General features: G+C 35.6%; 1 protein-coding gene across 1 annotated transcript in view; it reads left to right on the top strand.

The window, feature by feature from the left end:
- Positions 1–20478, top strand: part of LOC149803472 (caspase-3-like) — a 60846-nt gene extending 40368 nt beyond the window's left edge. Inside the window, exons 5-6 of the mRNA XM_089953195.1 lie at positions 163–298; positions 10219–20478. Coding sequence (XP_089809321.1) covers positions 163–298; positions 10219–10457 — 375 coding nt within the window. The 3' untranslated portion in view covers positions 10458–20478. The remainder of the gene's footprint in view (positions 1–162; positions 299–10218) is intronic.
- Positions 20479–21269: the final 791 nt, after the last annotated feature.

Here is a 21269-nt window from a genome sequence, read left to right on the forward strand (position 1 = left end):
GGGCATGAATTATCAAAGGAGTGGATATATGGGAGTTTCTAAATTAAGATAGACTCTGGGTTAATGGAAGTTTGTAAATTCAGATATACTTTGGATATATGGGTATTTCTGCAAAGAGTTAATATTTGATGACAACATGTAAATTTTGTCTACCTTGTTCAGGCTTGCCAGGGACAGAAGTTTGATGATGGAGTGGCACTTGATGTTGCAGATGCCAAGGGATTCATGCCAAAAGAAATAAGCATCAAAAAGATTCCCTCAGAAGCAGACTTCTTGATAGCTTATTCAGTTGTTCCAGGTAAATAGTGTGAAAATCCATTCTAATTTTTTTAAAGGCAGAAAGTCTCGTAAAAGCAAGAATATGATGTAGTATTCAGCTATAATATACAGCTGAATTGGCAGTAGATTAGTATAATCTATTGTATGCAGTACTATCCCACACAAGGATTAGCATCTCTAGGTAAGAACAAGGCTTGCCAGCATCTGCCAACAAATTCTTATCCCAGGAATGGTACTTTCCTATCCAGTACTAATGCATATGAAAGCTTTTTTCTTCTTTGTTTTTAGGTGAATCATTGTTATCAGTAATACCATAGAAATGAATTTTCTGAAAAAGTCATTTTCTGTAGAACAAATTATGGTGAGCAAGGATATAGTGTCTATTAAGTTGGGAAAATTTATTTTGAAAAATTGCAGACTGTCACACATACTTAGGAAAAGGGAGAAATTGTTATGTCAGTGGGCATACTTATTATGGGATAGATTTATACCACATGACTTTCTGTGTGTAGACCAGAATTCTTTTGAGCATCATCTGGTTTATCCACACGTTATGACATAGCACATATTTGTCATTGCTGCTCATAAACTATCTGAAGGATTGCCGTGAAAGTATACATACACATTCATCCAAAGGCCTAGTTTATTCTTAATGAAAATGGTGCTGCTCAGACATCCAGTATCACCACCATAAGGGACATCTTGAATATCTTTTTATCACTTCTTATCCTAAGTGAAAATGGTGTCAATCAGACATCCATTATAGCTGCCATGGAAGTTATTCTGAAAATCTTGTTATTGATACTCTTCCTAAATTAATTGCCAACTTTTTATGATATCTGGTTGGTCTTTATATAAAATCATGCCCCTTGGCCATCTTGAAAACCTTGTTATTGCAACTCCACCTGAATGGATGGTCATATCAGTATGGTGTTTTCACCAAAGACTTTTTATGATGTTTAATTGGTCATAAATAAAAATGGTTCAAATTGGGCATCAAAGTATGGCTACAGCAGTAGCCTTCTTGAAAATCCTGTTGTCGCTGCTTCTCGAATGGAAAGTATCAGTATAGTATTTTCTTAGAAGACTTTTTTGACATCTAGCTACTCTTCCTGAATGGAGGGTCATATGGTAGGGTTTGAACAGGCAGACTTCTTATGGTGTCTAGTTTGCCCTATTTGAAAATGGTGCTCATCTGACATCTTGCAAATCTTGTTATTACTACTTACCAGAACAGAAAGATATATCAGCATGGAGTTTCACTAAAAGACTTATTATGATGTTGACTTGGTCATGAATGAAAATTGTGCTCAAATCAGACAGCCAATATGGCCACTGTGGCAGCCATCTTGATCATCTTAATAATACTACTCCTCAGTGGATGGCCATATTCACTTGTGGTTTTCACTGAAAGGCATCATTGATGTCTGTTGTGTCCTAAATGATTATTACTCAAAAATATCATTACTTTTAAAATTTCAATACTCAGCAGTTAAAAAGAAGAAATGATCTTGTTTTGAATTTCTGGAATTCTCTTCATTCAGTTAAGTGTCAATCCCTATGGGGGACTCTTTGTTTTGACCATTTTCTGTCTCTCCTGTGTCAGTTTCAAATCTGTAACTTTCAAACTTTATGGACGTAATTTGATAGCACTTTAACCATATATAGAGATTGACTAAAGCATCCATTGCAGTCAATACACAGTCCCAGGCTCAAACATCAGATCATCACAACAGAAATCACATGATGGGTGTATTTGGTGCCTTTATCAATACAGTTGCTTTTTCTTCTTTGAATACATTACCTAATAATGATATAACATTCACTGTCTCACAAATCCAGCTCTCCCAACCTACAAAGACATTTGCAACATCTTTCAGCTTCTGTTAGCAACAGAAGTGTGAAAAGGACATCTGCATTCAAAAGTGGCAGGCAAACTTGAATGGTCTTCTCTTAGATAGAAGAGTTGATGCAAAATAAAGACCTAGGCATTCACAGCTTTTGTTTTCACAACTCCCATAAAATATAACCAGCATTTTACACACACTGTTTGTTTACACTGAAGTCCCAGCATCCTCTTTGTGCTTGGATCAGAAACCGTTTATGTCACCCACTAGTTGGTTCGTGGTTTACAACATTGTAGCAATTGGCTCGATGCTGAACTTGTTTCAGTGACTGTTTTTAAACAACTTAAACATAGCATTGACTCCATCCATGCCCAGGAGTCAGTCTCACAAATTTCTCATGTACTCTATATGTTAATTCAGCACCCACTCTCTGATCCATTAAGCTCTAGCTCAAGGAAAGAGGTGCATCCAACTTGCTAAAATACCATCTCAAGGCCATCTTCAGATTGAACCCTTTATCTTCCAAACTCTTTTTATATGGCCAGATATGGGAGGCCAGAAACAGGTTCCCTAAAGGTGGCGATCTATTACCAGCTTAGTAACCCAAAACATAACATGCATAGATAACATTCAGTTTTGACCCATCATCACTTCAGTGATCTTCTCACAAAATGATCACATGCCAGAGTTGTCTATTTCCAGTTACTCTGGCAGGGAAGGATGTTGAGGTGGTGGATTCTTCACCCTTCACCCCACAATGGTAGACACACTGCACCAGTAACCACTCATTTTCCTAAGTATATTCTTTTGTCTTGCAATTTGATTGGTCACAACACAACCCCACTGGGATCTTACTCCATGAATTTTTAAAGATCTTAAAACTCACATCCACCTCTTCAGTCACCAGATTCAGCATGAATACCTTAAGGTTGATCCAGAGACAGACTCAAAGCACTTATGCATTTGTTCTCAGTAACCATGAACCCTCTTGTCCTGTGCCATTGGTTTATGATGCCCACAGATCATCCTCCTGTCCTCAGTGGTGGTTGAAATTTGGCCTATTAGACACAATGTTCGATGTTGCAGATTTTATGAAGTAGCATCTTATAAATGGTAGTACCTTCCCTGAGTCATGGTAGATATTTCCATGAAAGATGAACTGCCAGATATCATAATCTGCACAGATCCGATAACAATTAGACATGGTAACCACCAGCTGCCCTCCTTCCAAGTGACCAGGAGTGCTTCATGCATAACATCTCCATGTGATGATGGCCATATAAAATGAATTTTGATTGTAACAGTAGGTGTTATCTGAATAGGACATTCTTATCATGTCATTTTGTACTACCATTATGTATTTTAGAAGGCAAGAGAGAACCCAGTCCCCAGTCCTTTGTCTTCCCATTTGGGATTTTGATGTCGTCATTGACAAGTCCAAATTCAAGTCTACCACATCCCAGGTGTGCTCAGGTTCATAGCAGACTCACTGTCCATATGGAATAAATTGATCCACACTGCATAGTCCTTTCATCCCTTCAGTTGAGTCTCTGCAAACTAGAGTTGTTCTTTGAAATGAGATGGAATGCCAAGCTCACTGCCCTCTTCTCAAGATCCAAACGTTTGGGTAGCTGTGACATTTTCCCTTGAATTGGAATAGGTTTGCTCCCATGACAGCATTGTCTTCATGCTGGCAGAATCAGCAGAAAATGTGGGTTTTCCATCTGAAAGAAAGTAGTTGAACCAGCCAACTCGTATCAAACAAGCCCACAGGAAGAAACATCTGTCAGAACAAGTAACAATTAAATATTTTTGCATAGGGGTGTAAGCAGAGCACATCTCTTCCTTAAAGTCTCAACAATACAGGTAACTAACTTCCTCCTATGCTCATCAAGGAGAAGAAGTTGGCTTCCAACACAATCAATGAGCTGCTGTTCCATAATCTTAGATACATTTCATCCTTGTGGAAAGAAGAATGTAGGCCAGAACAAAGTCATCTTAACCGTGTTTATGAATTTTTTTCAACTGAAGGCTTTTGCCCATTGTCTAAGTCAGTAGAACTTTCTTTGTGTTCTTTCTTGGTTGATTTGGGCTATTATACAAGACCTGTTTCATAGTTACCTTTGCTACAGCAGGCAGAACCTGTGAAGATATAGGCCTTGTTGGTTGACTTGATCTGTCTGCAGTTCCAGCATTATGGTTCAATTTATAGCATGACAGCCCTAGATTTCATTCCCAAAATTGCCTCCTCCCACTCAAGGGTTTCAGTTCTTTGTCTTGATATCACCATCTTCTATAGACCCTCAGGGGCATCTACAGGACCCTGTCAGAGCTTCAAAATGGTATCTGAGGTGAACTGAGCCAGTCGGAAAAGGGACATCTTGCTTGGTCTTAATAGTCAGAGAAGGAAGTGATCATATTTCATGTCAGGATTTTGTCATTCTGGATATGATGGGTTATACCTGACACTGACTATAAATGAAAAACAGTCTAGTGCACATTGGCTCATGAGGTTGTGGCAGCCACCACTATCATAGCAACCTCTCCCTAACTGCCACCATCCAAGCTGTGAGATGTAGGTCAGAGATAGCTTTCGTAAGCTCTTAAAGGCTTTTCATCCTAAACTGCTCAGTTTGACTAGTTCATACCTGTACCAGCAGCATGACAGAATGCCTTCCCAGGTTAGTTAGTTTCACATGATGTGGTGTACTCTACTTCATCTGGATTTGTGGGTGGTTGGGAAATGTTTTTCTCTTAATAGTGTCCATGCATAAACTATGTGCTTACCCCTCACATAGAACTTGGAGCCGCTTTACATCATTTAGGAGACTTAAGACAGGGCCAACTTTTGGATAAGGGGACGTAGCTCCCTCTTTCTCTTAATTTTTCTCCTAATGTATGATCAGGTAATGTATTTGAAGAAGGAACTCAAATGTTTCTTTGATAATATTTCTCTGATCATAAATTGGGCATATTCTTCCACCTTTTTTTCTGGCACTTTTTTATTTAGATCTAAGTAGACATTAGAAGTTGTATGGTCAAAACCCCATGTCAGCATGATAATCCATTCAGTGGGAGTAATGACATATTTTCCAGACAGCCACCATGACAGCCATATTGGATGTATGATTAGCACCATGTCAATTAGGGTGAGCTAGATCTCGTAAGAAGTCACTTGGTGAAAACCCAATGTTGATATAGCTATCCATTTGGAGGGGGGAGAACTCTACAGATAGTATGAACTTCTGAGAGAGTGACAGGTGTAAGGTGAAGTTGTTTGCATTTGCAACATGCACAGTGGAGAGAATATTGGCATACGTTTATGTTACTTTCATGTAATGTGGCTGAAATGTCTTTGGATATTGTACTTTTGGAAATTACACATGATCTAAGCTCATGGATAACCATGTACTTGAAAAATCAACCTGAATTAGTCTGAAGTACACTATCTTTAGTAGTTTTTAAATAGGGAAAACAAATTTTGCCAGTAATAGACAATAGCAGGTTGTGAAAGTGCAATGAATGAATTACCAAGTATATAAATTGTATTAAAAAAAAGTTATTGTTTTTTTATATAATCCATCTCTGAAGTCCAAGAAGTGAAAATGACAATGTGAAGGGATCAGTTTTTTTTTTATAGGTGCACATCTGAAGTGTGTATTCTCTATAACCCATGTTACATTTATGGATCATACACCAAAATAAAGAGAATAGAAAGTTCTTTTAACAGTACTTAATATATACAGTGGTTTTAAATAGTCAGTATAAGTGTGAGGAAAACCTGAGAAATTTTTTTTCTTTAAATATGTAACCCTTTGCAAAATACAAAACTGTAGAGTACCACCTTGGGAGGAGAAGAGATAACAACTTTTTCAAGATGGCCACTGTGTTAGACATGTTGATGGTCAGTCTGTATCTTTATAATTTTTGGACCAGCTAGACACCATAAGAAATCTGCTGACCTCAGGTCAGAATAACCTTCCATTTAAAAGGAGTAGCAGTAACAAGATTTTCATACTGGATGTCACATCAGTACCATTGTAAGACCAACAAGACTTTAATGTAAGAAGTCTTTTTCTGAAAACCCAATGTTGATATGACTTTCTGCTTAGGAGGAGTAAGAAAAACAATTTTCAAGATGGATGCCATATTGGATATCAGATTTCACACCATATCCATTAAGACAGACTAGCCATTGTTTTAAGTCTTCCAGTGAAAACAAAATGTAATTACCATTCTTGCCAGCTTATAAGTCGATGCGGAGTATAAGTTGATTCAGTATATTTGGCAGATTTTCCATCCTTCACTCATATATAAGTCGATGCGGAGTATAAGACGATTGTTTTTTTTCACTTCGTTCCACACAGCATTGCGAATTTTATTCTATCAGTAACTCAGTAACCTTTCCGGTCAGGACAATTAACTGTAACTAAAAGTACCTAATTTGTTTCACACAAAGTGTTTTAAATATTTTATTTACTTTCAGCTACATATAATGATGCTGACTGAAAATTTATTGAATTACAGATAGGAGAAAACTCTAGATGCTGTGTTGAATTAAACTAGAATAACTTCCGGTTTCATAAATATTAAAAGTATCACTGAATGTTGTTTCAGATTACCAGCAATAAGGAAATTGCATCATTAATACTAGAATGCTTTTTCCAGTTTTTGGGGGGCAAGAGAGATAGAGAGTGAGGGATACATATGTATTCCATCACATTTTTCTTCTTGACTCTCATGATCAAAATCAAAAATGGTCCAATATACAAGAGGGAGAGATTTCATCTCTTCACGTTTGTGTTTTGCTTTTTTTGTTGTTGCTTTTTTTTACCTTATTGCCCTCGTTTATCTGAAGCTTTTGTCAAACAGAGAAAATATTACTAAATGAAAGAGTACATGTAAACTATGAAAATAAATACCATTCTCCTTCCAAGGTTTTAAATATTCACAGTAGCTATATCCATGTAGACTCCATTTATTTTAAGTCCCAAAAAGAACCATTTTGCATGCTGTCTAATTTTCTTTGCAAGTATAACGACCTATCAATTCCCAACAAATAAGATTTTTTTAAAAGTACATGCACACTTCCTGTACTTGGGTGGCAATTGTTATTTGGTCTTTGCTCATGCTAGATGTACTTTAAATTGCTGTTGGTTCCATTGGCAAGTTAAAAAATGTCACTGGCTGAGAAATTTACATAAATAACCTCCTGGAATTTCTTTTCATTATATGGTATGGTATTCATAGTACCCATGGGTAGCCTCATTTCTCTTTTGGTAGCCTCGCTAATCTGATTTGGTCTGCCAAATCTTGACCACAAACAGGTGTTAGCTTGGAATGACTGTAGCATATTTAATTAGTATGTAAATACCACTACAAAGCCATGTGATTCTTGGACAGTGGAAGTGGCAACAATAACTAGAAGGAATTGCTTACCTAGTGGTATTAACTGATAGTGGAATATGGTACTACATTTGTGCCCTCGTGCATGAGTAAGGTCAGTCATCAGGTAAGCTAACAGTACATATTTACAATTGTGAAGATGTCTCTCTCTCTCTTTGTCTGTCTCTCTCAATGGGGCAAAAGTTTTATTTGATTCTTGGGTGCAAGAAGAAAATTGTGATTGATTATGTCTTTGTCACGGTTATTCATCTTCTAACTTGTCAATTCTAATGCACATATATGTAATCAAATTTAAACAAGGCATATTATAAACAAATTACTGGCGCATTCTGCTTTAGCACAATTACATCTGATGGATGTTAATTTTTAATACTGACAGTCTTGTAATTGTTTTAAATACTCAGTGTGGGATCCTGTATTTTTTTAATAAACAACCTCTTCCCCAAAATGAAATATTTTTTATACGTTATTTTTCATGCTTTTGGAGAATTGTTTTCCATACACAAAATATGATAAAGCGATTTGGATGACTTAGTCCTTATATAAGTTAATTTGGATGAAGCAAAGATTTTCTGGTCAAAAAGTATTGTCTTACAGGTCAACAAATATGGTATGACCAGCCATTTAGGAGAAGTAGCCATAACAGGATTTTTAATATTGGCACCACTTAATTTGCAACCAAATAGACATTATAAGAAATCTTTCATTTAAAATCCCATTCTGACAGGACCATTCATTCAGGAGCAGTAGTGATAATAAGGTTTTCAAAATGACTACTATGATGGAAATATTGGATGTATGAGCACCAGCATTTTCGGTTAGGACAAACTATACATCACATGAAGTCTTTTAGTAAAACTCCATGTTGATATGACCACCTATTCAGGAGGAGTAATTGTATGCTTTTCAAAATGGCTACTTTAACCATCCATTAGTAGATATCAGATCAGCACCATTTTCATTTTAGACATCATAACCATCTGGTGCAAACTCCATGTCAATGTGGTAGCCATATTAGACATCAGATTGACACCATTTTCATGTAGGACAACCTAGACATCATTAGTGGTCTTAAGTATAAAACACATATCAATATGACTTTCTGTTCAGGAGAAGCAGTGATAACATTTTCATGATGGTTGCCATGTAGGTCATAATGGATGTCAGATCGACACCATCTTCATTTAGGACTAGCTGTATGCCCTAAGAAGTCGTTCATTGAAAATCCAATTCCACATGACCTCCATTCAGGAAGAGTAGGGGTAACAAGATTTTCATGATGGCCACCGTGGCAGTCATGTTGGATGTCCAAGTGGCACCATTTTCAATTGGGACCAGCTAGACCATTTGATGAATATGTGTGTAAAGTTCTATGGCAATCCTTGCATTAGTTTAAGAGGAGTAGCTATAAGAAAGTTGTGCTAATGGACAGTGGATGAAAGACCAGTCCATAAGCTCTTCTGGTCTATAACCAGTGAAGCTAAAATTATTTCCTAATCTTGCAAAAACATCTTCAGATATTAAGTTTTCAATAACATTGTAAGTGTGATGACATCATATACTATCATTGTGTACACTTGTGACAAATAGGAATATCTCATGGATTTCTCACAAAAAACTTCTTGAACAAAACTAAAGTATATTGAATCATACATCATTCAGTTTTATGCTCTTGTATATTGAATTTCCACTTTATGCTTTTATACATTGAATTTCCACTTTGTGCTCTTATGCATTGAATTTCCACTTTATGCTCTTGTATATTGAATTTCCACTTTACGCTCTTATGCATTGAATTTCCACTTTATGCTCTTGTATATTGAATTCCACTTTATGCTCTTATGCATTGAATTTCCACTTTATGCTCTTGTATATTGAATTTCCACTTTATGCTCTTATATATTGAATTTCCACTTTATGCTCTTATGCATTGAATTTCCACTTTATGCTCTTGTATATTGAATTTCCACTTTATGTTCTTTTACATTGAATTTCCACTTTATGCTCTTGTATATTGAATTTCCACTTTATGTTCTTATACATTGAATTTCCACTTTATGCTCTTATGCATTGAATTTCCACTTTATGCTCTTGTATATTGAATTTCCACTTTATACTCTTATGCATTGAATTTCCACTTTATGCTCTTGTATATTGAATTTCCACTTTATGTTCTTATACATTGAATTTCCACTTTATGCTCTTATACATTGAATTTCCACTTTATGTTCTTATACATTGAATTTCCACTTTATGCTCTTATGCATTGAATTGCTCTTGTATATTGAATTTCCACTTTATGTTCTTATACATTGAATTTCCACTTTATGCTCTTATGCATTGAATTGCTCTTGTATATTGAATTTCCACTTTATGCTCTTGTATATTGAATTTCCACTTTATGCTCTTATGCATTGAATTTCCACTTTATACTCTTGTATATTGAATTTCCACTTTATGCTCTTATACATTGAATTTCCACTTTATGCTCTTATGCATTGAATTTCCACTTTATGCTCTTGTATATTGAATTTCCACTTTATGCTCTTATGCATTGAATTTCCACTTTATGCTCTTGTGCATTGAATTTCCACTTTATGTTCTTATACATTGAATTTCCACTTTATGTTCTTATACATTGATTTTCCACTTTATGCTCTTATGCATTGAATTTTCACTTTTAAAGGTTTTTATTCCTGGAGGAACAACAAGAATGGTTCCTGGTTCATCCAAGCTTTGACAGAAGTGTTGGCAAAAAGCTGGCAGACCTTGGACCTGCTGACAATCCTGACCCGTGTCAACAAAAAGGTGGCCTTGGAATTCACTTCCAATACATCAGATCCTGCAATGAAGAATAAGAAGCAGATACCTATGATCACATCAATGCTTACTAAAGAAATCAAATTCAAAGCAAAGGACCAATGATTAGATCAAGATTTCACTGTTAACTATGATTGTATTTTATTTTCCTACACATGAATCTTGCTAGTATTGATGAGAGGATTGTAAAGGAAGGGGGGGTATGATGTCTTGGTTTAAAATGTGCATAATCCTTTTTATTGCAATGACTGTGTTACTCTCATTCCTATGCTGTGTGTGTGTAGCAGAGTTTAGTTTACTAATTTATACTTGGGGTTGGGGGGGGGGGTCGCATGCTACTGGGAAAACAGGAACGAGTTGGGAGAAAGAATCCTGACCAGGAATAGCCCTTTAATTTTGAAGTATTGATTGAAATAAGGAAAAAGACTGGAATTTTAAGCCACTATTTGATCACAAAAAATATATAATTGAGACACAACAGAATAAATTGGTAATTATTTTTTATATATAGTTTTTACAGTCATTTTTGGAGGTTGCAGCTCTTTACAGCCAGTTGTGATACAGTCATTTTATGGATCATTTGGATGCTTACCCTTAGTATATTTGTAGTCAGTCTAAGTGCACAGGCAATTGGCTTGCTCAAGTAGACTCGTGACCTCTTTGCAACATATTGGTATCTTATTTTTTGTATGTACATTTTTATATCTATAAACTATGAAGACTGGCATCACAATGTGTCAACACCTTTGTGATGTCCAATTATGTTGAGTGTAAAAGAAAAGTAATAAAGCTTTCTTCCCAAGTTCTGCTTTTGAGATGTAAAGTTAACAAAAAATATATTATGATGAGTCTTTACTCTCATACCATGTTAAGTAATTCCCTACAAATCGATTGACTACTGGGGCAATTTTCAGTGCATTATCTCGGTCTTTCTCTGTCCTTGACATGGACTGCAATAAATATACAGTTTATTGAAAGTACATTTTAGGGCTAGATGTAAGTGGATTTTTTTCTTTCAAGTTGGTTCTTTTTATCTGAAGGTATATAATTTATAAGAGTTTTGTGCCTAAATTTAATACAACCCTTTTTAAGAGCACTTTCTTTATACCAACATCTGCAGTTAAGCAGAGTAAAGTTAACCTTTTTATTCTGTAAATAAACTGAGTCACATACAGATTTAAAAGAAATTGAGTAGTATATTTGTGTTTAGTGTAACATTGTGTTATTGATACAGTCTAATTGAGATGTTAAGGAAGATTCTTAAAAAAAAGAGCTTTTGATGTTAAAAAAAAAGACAAGTTTCAAGACAAAATGTTTTGGATGCCATTGAGTTAGGGTCAGAAACAGTCTTTGAAAAAATTAATTTCATATGAGAGAAATCTGAAAAAAGTCTAGAAATTTTTGTTATAAAGGTATAGGAACTTTGTGGAATTTTACATCAGTAATTTTGGTAAAATTTATACAGCAGTTACTTATTGAGTGCATATTTAGTAAAATGTAATTTTAGAGGCACCTAATGGATTGTGATTAATAGTACACCAGTGAAAACTTACTTAACATCACTGGTGTTGTGTAGGAAAAGTACACAATATGAAAGTATACGGTCTTGATATATGGAGTGTTATATGCTGTCACATTTACAAGTTGACAGATATCAGTTTTCAGCATTGTTCTTATATGGTATGTTGTAAGATAGGAAATTCTAAACCTTCTGATACCTTATCATTGTAGTTCCATTGTGTAACCTTAGTTAGTAATATATTTGCAGTATTTGTCAAGCATAACAGATCCAGAGTTTTGACCTGCACATATTACAGCTCTCCCTTGTTATAATGCATTGGTCAGGGTCCATTAGCATAGACTGCATTGTCTACTGATTATACTGAAAACCACAGTATATACAGAAACATGATATATTGAGAATGTCATAATATACAGAACCATGGTATAATGGGCAATATCAATTTTTTCTAAATAATGGTGTTTTGAAAAGGAAATAAAGATTTAAAACTAAGTTTCACCTTGTTTTCTTTCAACCCTTACTGTTATACACTGGCATGATTTTGATCACAGGGTCCATAGTAGTACTGTGCTATATCTTGAATCGTATTAAGGCACATTATAGCAGGGGAGAGCTGTATGAGCAACCTCACATCAGTTATAAGATATTTTAAATGTCAGTAACCTGAGATGCATCTTTTATGATTCTTTGTCATATCTCTTCCATTTAAACAGAGTAATGGCCCTTGTAAATCCACCTAATGTGTTTAATGGAGTGTTGCTTGTAACTAATGCAGCTCAAGAACCACGAACATATTCCAATTCAACTTATGTGTACATTGTTTTATTGACCTTCTTGGATATAAATATAATTTTTTATATTTACCTTTTTTCTTTTACTTTCACCTATTTAAAGGGTGATTTCGTCTAAGTTTCAGTCTGATTTGTCTTTGTTACAATGGAATCACCTCTTGTAGGCATGTCATACTCATGATATTTTGCCCAATGTGTAGTTATCTTACCCAAGATTGTTTCTGTATAACTGGAGCACCAAATTACACCTTGGAAAATACATCAGTGGAGTGATAGTTTAAAAAGGGGGAAATCACTGGAAAATGGTGATGAACAGCCATACTCTACAGTATGCATGGCAAAATAGAACCAAGTCAAATGGCAATAATCCACAGTATGCTTGACAAAATAGAACCATGTCAAATGACCTTAATCCACAGTGCACTGGCAAAATAGAACCATGTTATACAGCCATAATCCACAGTACACTTGGAAAAATAGAGCCATGTTAAATGGCCATAATCTACAGTACTCTTGTCAAAATAGAACCAAGTCAAGCATCCATAATCCATGGTACACTTGGAAAAATAGAGCCATGTCAGAAGAATTAGGTACTTTTTCTCCAGAGAGTTCATGCTTGAAAAAAGAAACTTGGGAATGTTTTGGCCATTACTAAGCCGTCTCATTAGTCACCATAATAAACCTTATGAGTGTGTGTGATGTGCACAAGATATATTTGGGAAACAAGATGTATGTATATGCAGTGGCAGCCACTGTAGTATTTCTGAGGTGTTTTTCCATTGATTGGCAGTGTATCTACAATGGCAGCCATTGTAGTATTTCTGAGGTGTTTTTCTATTGCTTGGCAGTGTATATGCAATAGCAGCCACTATTGTATTTCTGAGGTGTTTTTCAATTGATTGGCAATGTATCTACAGTGACATCCACTGTAGTATTTCTGGGGTGTTTTTCAATTGATTGACAATGTATCTTCAATGGCAGCCACTGTAGTATTTCTGAGGTGATTTTCCATTGCTTGGCAATGTATCTACAACGGCAGCCACTGTAGTATTTCTGAGGTGTTTTTCCATTGCTTGGCAATGTATATGCAATGGCAGCCACTATTGTATTTCTCAGTATTTTTTCCATTGATTAGCAGAAAGGCCTGAGCATGTTCCATTTGGATTCTGTTGTGCCGGTATAACAACTAAGCATGTTGAACCAGGTCCAGGATTCACTCATGCGTATTCCAAACATAAACCCTTGCATATCTGCCCCCAAAGGCACTATTGTGTATATTCCAAACAAATAAATCCTTGCATATATGCCCAGAAAGACACTTCTGTGTATATTCCCAACAAATAAACTGTTACATATCTGCCCACATAGGCATTATCGCTTATATTCCAAATAAATAGACCCATGCATTTCTACCCTCAAAGGTGCCATCAACACAAACATAATGGTTATATAGACTTGTTTTTAAATAAGTTGCTTGTAGAATTTACATGATTGTTTCATTTTTGATGCAGATTTTAAAGACTTGTTTGTAAACCCAAAAGCTGTTGGTAAGGCCAAGACCTTTTCATCTGAAACATCAGGAGACAAATCCCAGGAGAAAAATGTTGCCCCCTTTAATCACCTCTCATGACATACAGGAAGGAGCTTCCAGTTAAAGGACATATGGGAAAGTTTATTTTCTAATATTGGTATATGTGTTTGTGAAATGTAAGAGTCATATTTAAGTTACTTCATTGCAGTGATGTTTAAAGAATAAGCTACCTCACTAGGTGGTTTTGCATGTAATCATTATTTTCTGCTTTTCCTGTGTATGACTAAACTTTATGTATACATGTGTGTTTGTAAATAACTTTAAGAATGCATTGTTCTTGTATTGCTGAATATATGTTTGATTCATATACACATACATATTGACAAGCTCAACTAGATGTAAACTTTTATAACATAAATCTTTGGCAAAATGACTGACTTGCTGAATTTGAGTATAGACATTGCACACTGAAGTACAAGTCCCATGTATTTCCAGTAAGAGTAGAGTCCAGTATGAGACTAAATAGAAAGAGTTCAATTGTCACTGAATACATTTCAGTGTAACCAAGTATAGGTCCAGAGGCATTTTTCTGTGAGCTTGAATTGAGGGTCTGTTGTAACCAGATTGATGCCAGTACAATATGCTGTACAGAATAGATCGGTCGAGTGCTAACTGGAGGCACTCATGTAGAAGGGAGTGACCTCTTACTGTGTTGAGGATCTGATGTAACCAGATGTCCACAGAGAAGGACCGTAAAAGAATTAGTAGAACCAGCACTTTGACCTGAAGAATGTACTAGTGAGTTAAATCATCTTCATTAGTCATGGTTCCAATATGTTAACCCTGTCTACACATTGGCAGATCGATCAGATATTTCAGTGATTTGGGTATGTGAATTTTATTAAATGTGTTGGCAAGCCAGTGCATCCAGTCAAAATCCGCTTGGTCAGACTTGAACACTGTTCCTTCATAATCAAGAGAATGGGAGCACACAACTGGAATGGACTTAAAATTAAGCAATTTTCCAGTGTTGGTCCATGTTTGTACAAATACATACTTCCTGCAAATACATGTGTAATGGCTTCTGTCTGGTACATAGTCATACTTTTGATGTTAAACTGAGATAGTATCCTTTTAAAGTAAATTGCCTCTTCCATTTTCAGCACCACTGTTACTCATTATTGGTTAGGTGGCATTACAAACTAAGGGGGTAACTATGAAATCTAATAGATGTCGCTAAGACACAGCAAGTAAATATCTAATTGATCCGCCATTGTATAAATAGGATTAACATATTGGAACCTTGACTAGCAAAGATGAGGGTCTATCGGTGCTGGATTAGATTACTGTGCAGAACTGTGTACTGCGTTTACTCACTTATAAGACAAGTCCAGCTGCAAACTGCACAGACCCAGATCTGTCATTGCATAATGTGCTGGCAGGTCTGAGTTTGTGCACTTTGTTAGGAGTAATCAGTAGAACAAACAACATCAACAGGCACATTATGCTACTTTATCATTTGCAGTTTGACTCTACTTATAAGCAAATATATATGGTAATGATGGAAATCCTCCAGTTGACAGTACTTTAGTATTTGTGGGAAAACTGGATCATGAATTATCCATGAATGCTGAAACAAATATATAAAGCAGTGAGTAGTGTCCCCGACTAAGAGTAGTTTTTATTGATATGTTTGTTTGCCATTTTGATGATGAAATGTTTAAGGGAAATATATATTTAAAATATATACACATTGTGAATGGTTACAGCAATTGGTAATCTGTCCAGGAAGGTGATGTTAATCAGTATATCCTTGATGAGATTGATCTTAAGTATAAGGTTTAGTAAGGTTATAGCATATATAATGTAACAAAATAGTATGAAATCACAGCAACACCACTGGTTATAGTGAAGCACATAGCAAAATTTTAATAGAAAGTAAAAGAGTAGATTCTTACATGTTTACTATAAAGCAGTTACATGTTTACTATACATGCACACTATAAAGCAGGGTTACATGCACACTAAAAAGCAGGGTTACATGCACACTATAAAGCAGGGTTACATGCACACTAAAAAGCAGGGTTACATGCACACTATAAAGCAGAGTTTAGCTGTAAATATGGTGACTATTGAATTAAGCTCATTAACTAATAAGCTTCCGAAGACAGTAGGGATAAAAAAGAAAATATGTTATCAGCCTCCTCCCCACTCCCACACAAATATGTATGAGCCTCGTGTATGCCATTCAGAGAGAGAAACATGCTTAAAATGGTTCTTCTACTGCATTTGTATACAGGAAGTATTATATTCTAGTTCTGCAAAACTAATTTGAGCAAGGCAGATAACATCAGAATGTATATAAACATACATATTGCTGGTAACAGTCTTATGACCAGTAGCCTAAGATTTTTATCATGTGGTCCTCTAACTGAACATGTGTGACACCGGTAGCCGCACCTTTTCTGGAAGGAGTGTCCTTTGTACTGCAATCTTTGATCAGTGAGCACCAAACGTAGCAGGATCAAAAGAATGCATTTGTTAGCAGTAGTTTTGCATACAAAGTTTGCTCTACAAATGCAACCAGTACTGAATTGGTGTTTGCTCATGTTCTTCTACCCAGCTTCTGATTAACTGCATAGGACAAGTTAGAAATTTAGTTATAATCTCATTAGGATAAGACAGACTGGCAGTGATGCTGCATCTGTGCAGAAAGCTACTGTTAACATGAGGTATATAGGTGTATAGGAACATTGAAAACTGAAACTCAAGATGAAATGAGATCCTTAGATTTGCAGTGATCAAAAATATTCTTTCATGTGCAGTAGGAAGTGGGTATGAATCATATGGGGAAAATAATTGAATATATTTAAGTATTTACCCAAATGAGGTGGCAAGAAGGAAAACCAAATTCATAAATGCAAAATCTTGCATGCACTACACAGCAGTAGTCCAAAACCATAAAGGGAGCACAGTTAACTGCTATGAAACAGTGCGACTATAACAAATAGAAAATGGAAAGTGTGTATATAATGATAGAAATGATGAAGTCTGCAAGTTACCATACATGAAAGTTGAGTACACAATTACTGTAGCAAAAGCTGTCCAACAACTGGGACAGTGTGTTAATCTAGTAAGAGTAGGGCTTTAAGTTGTGACATCAAATGACAATATCCATCCAATAAGGGGAGGGAGGGCTACAAGTTGTGACATCAAATGACAATATCTATCAAGTAAGGGGAGGGAGGGCTACAAGATGTCACATCAAATGACAATATCCATCCAATAAGGGGAGGGAGGGCTGCAAGTTGTCACATCAAATGACAATATCTATCAAGTAAGGGGAGGGAGGGCTACAAGTTGTGACATCAAATGACAGTATCTATCAAGTAAGGGGAGGGAGGGCTACAAGTTGTGACATCAAATGACAATATCTATCAAGTAAGGGGAGGGAGGGCTACAAGTTGTGACATCAAATGACAATATCCATCCAGTAAGGGGAGGGAGGGCTGCAAGTTGTGACATCAAATGACAATATCCATCCAGAAAGGGGACAGAGGGCTGCAAGTGACATCAAATGGCAAATATCAATCCAGTTTCTTGTGGGTAAAATAATAAACTTGCCAAACTTTTGGAAGCAAATGCTGATGATCCCCATGAGAATGCAGTAAATGAATTCAACTACTTCTGTAACATTATGATTCACATTGTTTTAAAATTCAGACAGAATTATAATGATTGTGTACAAAAACAAACCCCAAAAAACTTGTTCCTTATATCTGAATTCTAGCTGTTGCTATGTAACAGTTAAACTCTCTCAGTTCTTATAATTAAACTCTATATTTAACAAATGTAATAGAATAAAACTGAAGAAGTAGAGATAAATGTGTTTTTATTGCAAGGGTTAAGCAAATGATTCTGGGAGATGTGGAGAGAAAATATGTGTAACTGGAATAATTTACATAAGAAGGTTCTGATGTGTACTGAATCTACTCAGTGTGTGTGTGGAAAATTTGTTTAAATTTACTTTAAATGCACGAGCTGTAGTAACAGTTCAGATCAGATGCATTAGAAATGTAAGCAATTCTTGAAATATAATTAGGAAAAAGCAAGATTGTAACTGAGTTTGTAGTCAGTCAGAGAAAAAAGAATTTTCTTGAAGAATTATCACTGACAAATATCATAAGAATCAATGAAATTCTAAATTCAGATGCACTCTAATGTAAGAAGTTCTTCAAAAAATGTTTCTGATGACAACTTAATACACTCCAAGTCTGAAACTAAGACCACGGCCAAAGAAAATGATTATACAAGAACTATCACACAAAAGAATCAAAACCATTCCAGTCTTAAATTAATTCACATAAAACATCTTGAAAATTTATTGTTTAAAAAATGTGCACAAGTGAATGTAACACGTCATTTTTACCATATTCACTTGCTTATAAGTCGAGTCCTGCTGCAAACTGCACAGACCCAGATCTGCCATTGCATAATGCACAGACCCAGATCTGCTATTGCATAATGCACAGACCCAGATCTGCCATTGCATAATGCACCAGCAGATGTCTGTGCACTTTGGAGTAATCAGTAGAACAAACAATATAGACCCTGGTCTGCAGGCACTAAAAATATGCATTTCCTTAGCAACTAGCAAACTGGGATACATGTACCATCTTATAAGTAAGTATATATAGTACACTATCCTGGTGTGTGTATATTGATTTAGGAAAGCTTGTTGCTTCTGTTAGATGAAAGTACTAAATTCAAGGTGCTGAAAAATTGTCCATTTCAGTATGTTCTCCACAGCATTGAAATCGAGGAGTAAATTATCTCACTGCACATGGTTAATATTTTTCACTTTATTTTGTTTTAAGTCATATTTTAATTCTTTATTTTGTTTTAATTTAATTTACTCATTTTTCTTTCTTACTTTTCAACAAGATCTTTGCACTGAATGGTGTATTAGGTGAGAAAAAAATTGAATCATGTTAAATATTTTTAGTGTTCTGCCACAAGAGCAGCCTTTTGATTGTGAACAAAGTATAATGTAGGTTAATAGTGTGTGTGTGATTTGGATTTTTTATGTAGCTTTAACAATTTTTCAGTCAGATTTCTACTATAACTGCATTGTGGCAGTATATAGTGATGTCTAGCACTGGGTCATCATGCTGCAGACATGTAGCATGATGTCCCACCCAGTCACATTATCCAGACACCAGGCTGACCAGTCCTAACAATAAACCTCGTAATGCTGAATGTCTAGCAAGGCAGCTGTTAATATCATTTTTATAAGTCTTTGTTATGACTCAGCTGGGGTTCAAACCCATGACCTCCTGCATCCAAGGCAGATGCTCACCAGTAGGCCACCAGACTGGTCTTCAAGTTCATAGAAAAATTCAAATAATTTGCATCCTATGGAACAATACAGTATTGTAAATATTCTAAAAAATTGGTACAAGGCTGCATTTTTCAAAACATTTTTTATTTGTGTGGATTTTTACATTTACAGTATTTATTTCTTCATGCACTAATTAATCTTGTGAATATAATTGTGAAATACAAACTATTATGAAATCAATTATAACGGCTACAATGGTTAGGCGTTCTTCTTCCCTACATATTTGGGTATGTGTTTAAATTTTGACTTCACATAAAGTGAAAATATCCCATATATCCTTGCCAATAAGCAGTCAAAATTCAAGCAACAAAGATCTTGATTTGTTGTAACATACTGCACCTGCAGATCTGGGTCTATGTTATTTGTTCTGCTGATTATTCCTAACAAACTGCACAGTCCTAGATCTACCAGCACATCATGCGATGGCAGATCTGGGTCTGTGCAGTTTGTAGTTGGACTCATCTCATAAGCAGGTATATATGGTAATCAGGTTGCATGATATGCTTCATTTGCATCACCACACAGCAACTTATGCAGACTTGGTCAGTTGAGCTGATGTTGAATCGTGGGTCTTGGTAACATCTAAATTCCATTTAACACTCAGCACTAAATGTAGCCGATATCTGCCTGTTTTGCAAAGCCTATCACTTAGACAAAATCAACTAACCCAAGCCCTTGTGTAGATGAGCACAAGAAATTAATTCTGTCATTTTCTACATTAGCAAAAGCCAAGATGTCTTGTGAATGACACAGAATTATAAAGAAAATAAAGCAATATGGAGCTATTCATGTGAAAGTGCATCTGCAATCAGAATATCTTTTCCCTTAATGTGCATAATATCTGTGTTATATCCAAGCAACATTAAACTTCATCTCAACAATCTCTGATTTTTGTTTTCCATTTTGTTGATGAAAGTAAGGGGGTTGTGATCACTGAATACAATAATATGGAGAAGGAGCTTCATTAACATTCACTTCAAAGTGCTGCAAACCCAGAAATAAAACTAAATGCTCCTTCTCAATAGTGGAATAATTCTCTGGTGCTTATTTGATTTTTTTTTAGGGAAATAACGCACTAGAGTCTATAGTGACAAGTGGAATCTAACATTAAGATGTTAGCCCATAGGTTTAACATGATGGCTGGGGCGATGGGGATTTAACATCAGGTTGCCATTTTTAGGATTTATGGGGACAAGGAGAAATGTAATGTTAAAAAGTGTCCATAGGTTTAAAATACACTTTACTGACCAACACTGTCATGTATTATCCAGCACCGAAGTTTACTATCCAACATGCTGTTTGTTGTTACCAGTACTTAGTTGTATAATGATCCAACACCCAGGTGTCTACTATCCAACACACAGTCATATATTATCCAACAACCAGTTATCTGCAATCCAACACCCAGTCATCTGTGATCCAGTACCCCGTCTTCAAATATCCAAACACAATGTATCTACTTGTAACCTTATATTTCCAAAACTACTGCAAATGCACTACTGCATTTAATATTGCTACTACTATTTGCAATCATAATAACAAATTGCATGAATTGGTTGGCCTCATCATTATCTAGCTGCATATAAAATTTTATATCCAATACTATGAGATGTATTGTACAGAACAAAATGCAAGTGGGTCTCAGAATCAGGGGGCTAAAATCAGCTATTTG

This window comes from Sinohyriopsis cumingii, chromosome 3 (assembly GCF_028554795.1).
Source record: "Sinohyriopsis cumingii isolate HCF-2022 chromosome 3, ASM2855479v2, whole genome shotgun sequence".
Lineage (NCBI taxonomy): Eukaryota > Metazoa > Mollusca > Bivalvia > Unionida > Unionidae > Sinohyriopsis > Sinohyriopsis cumingii.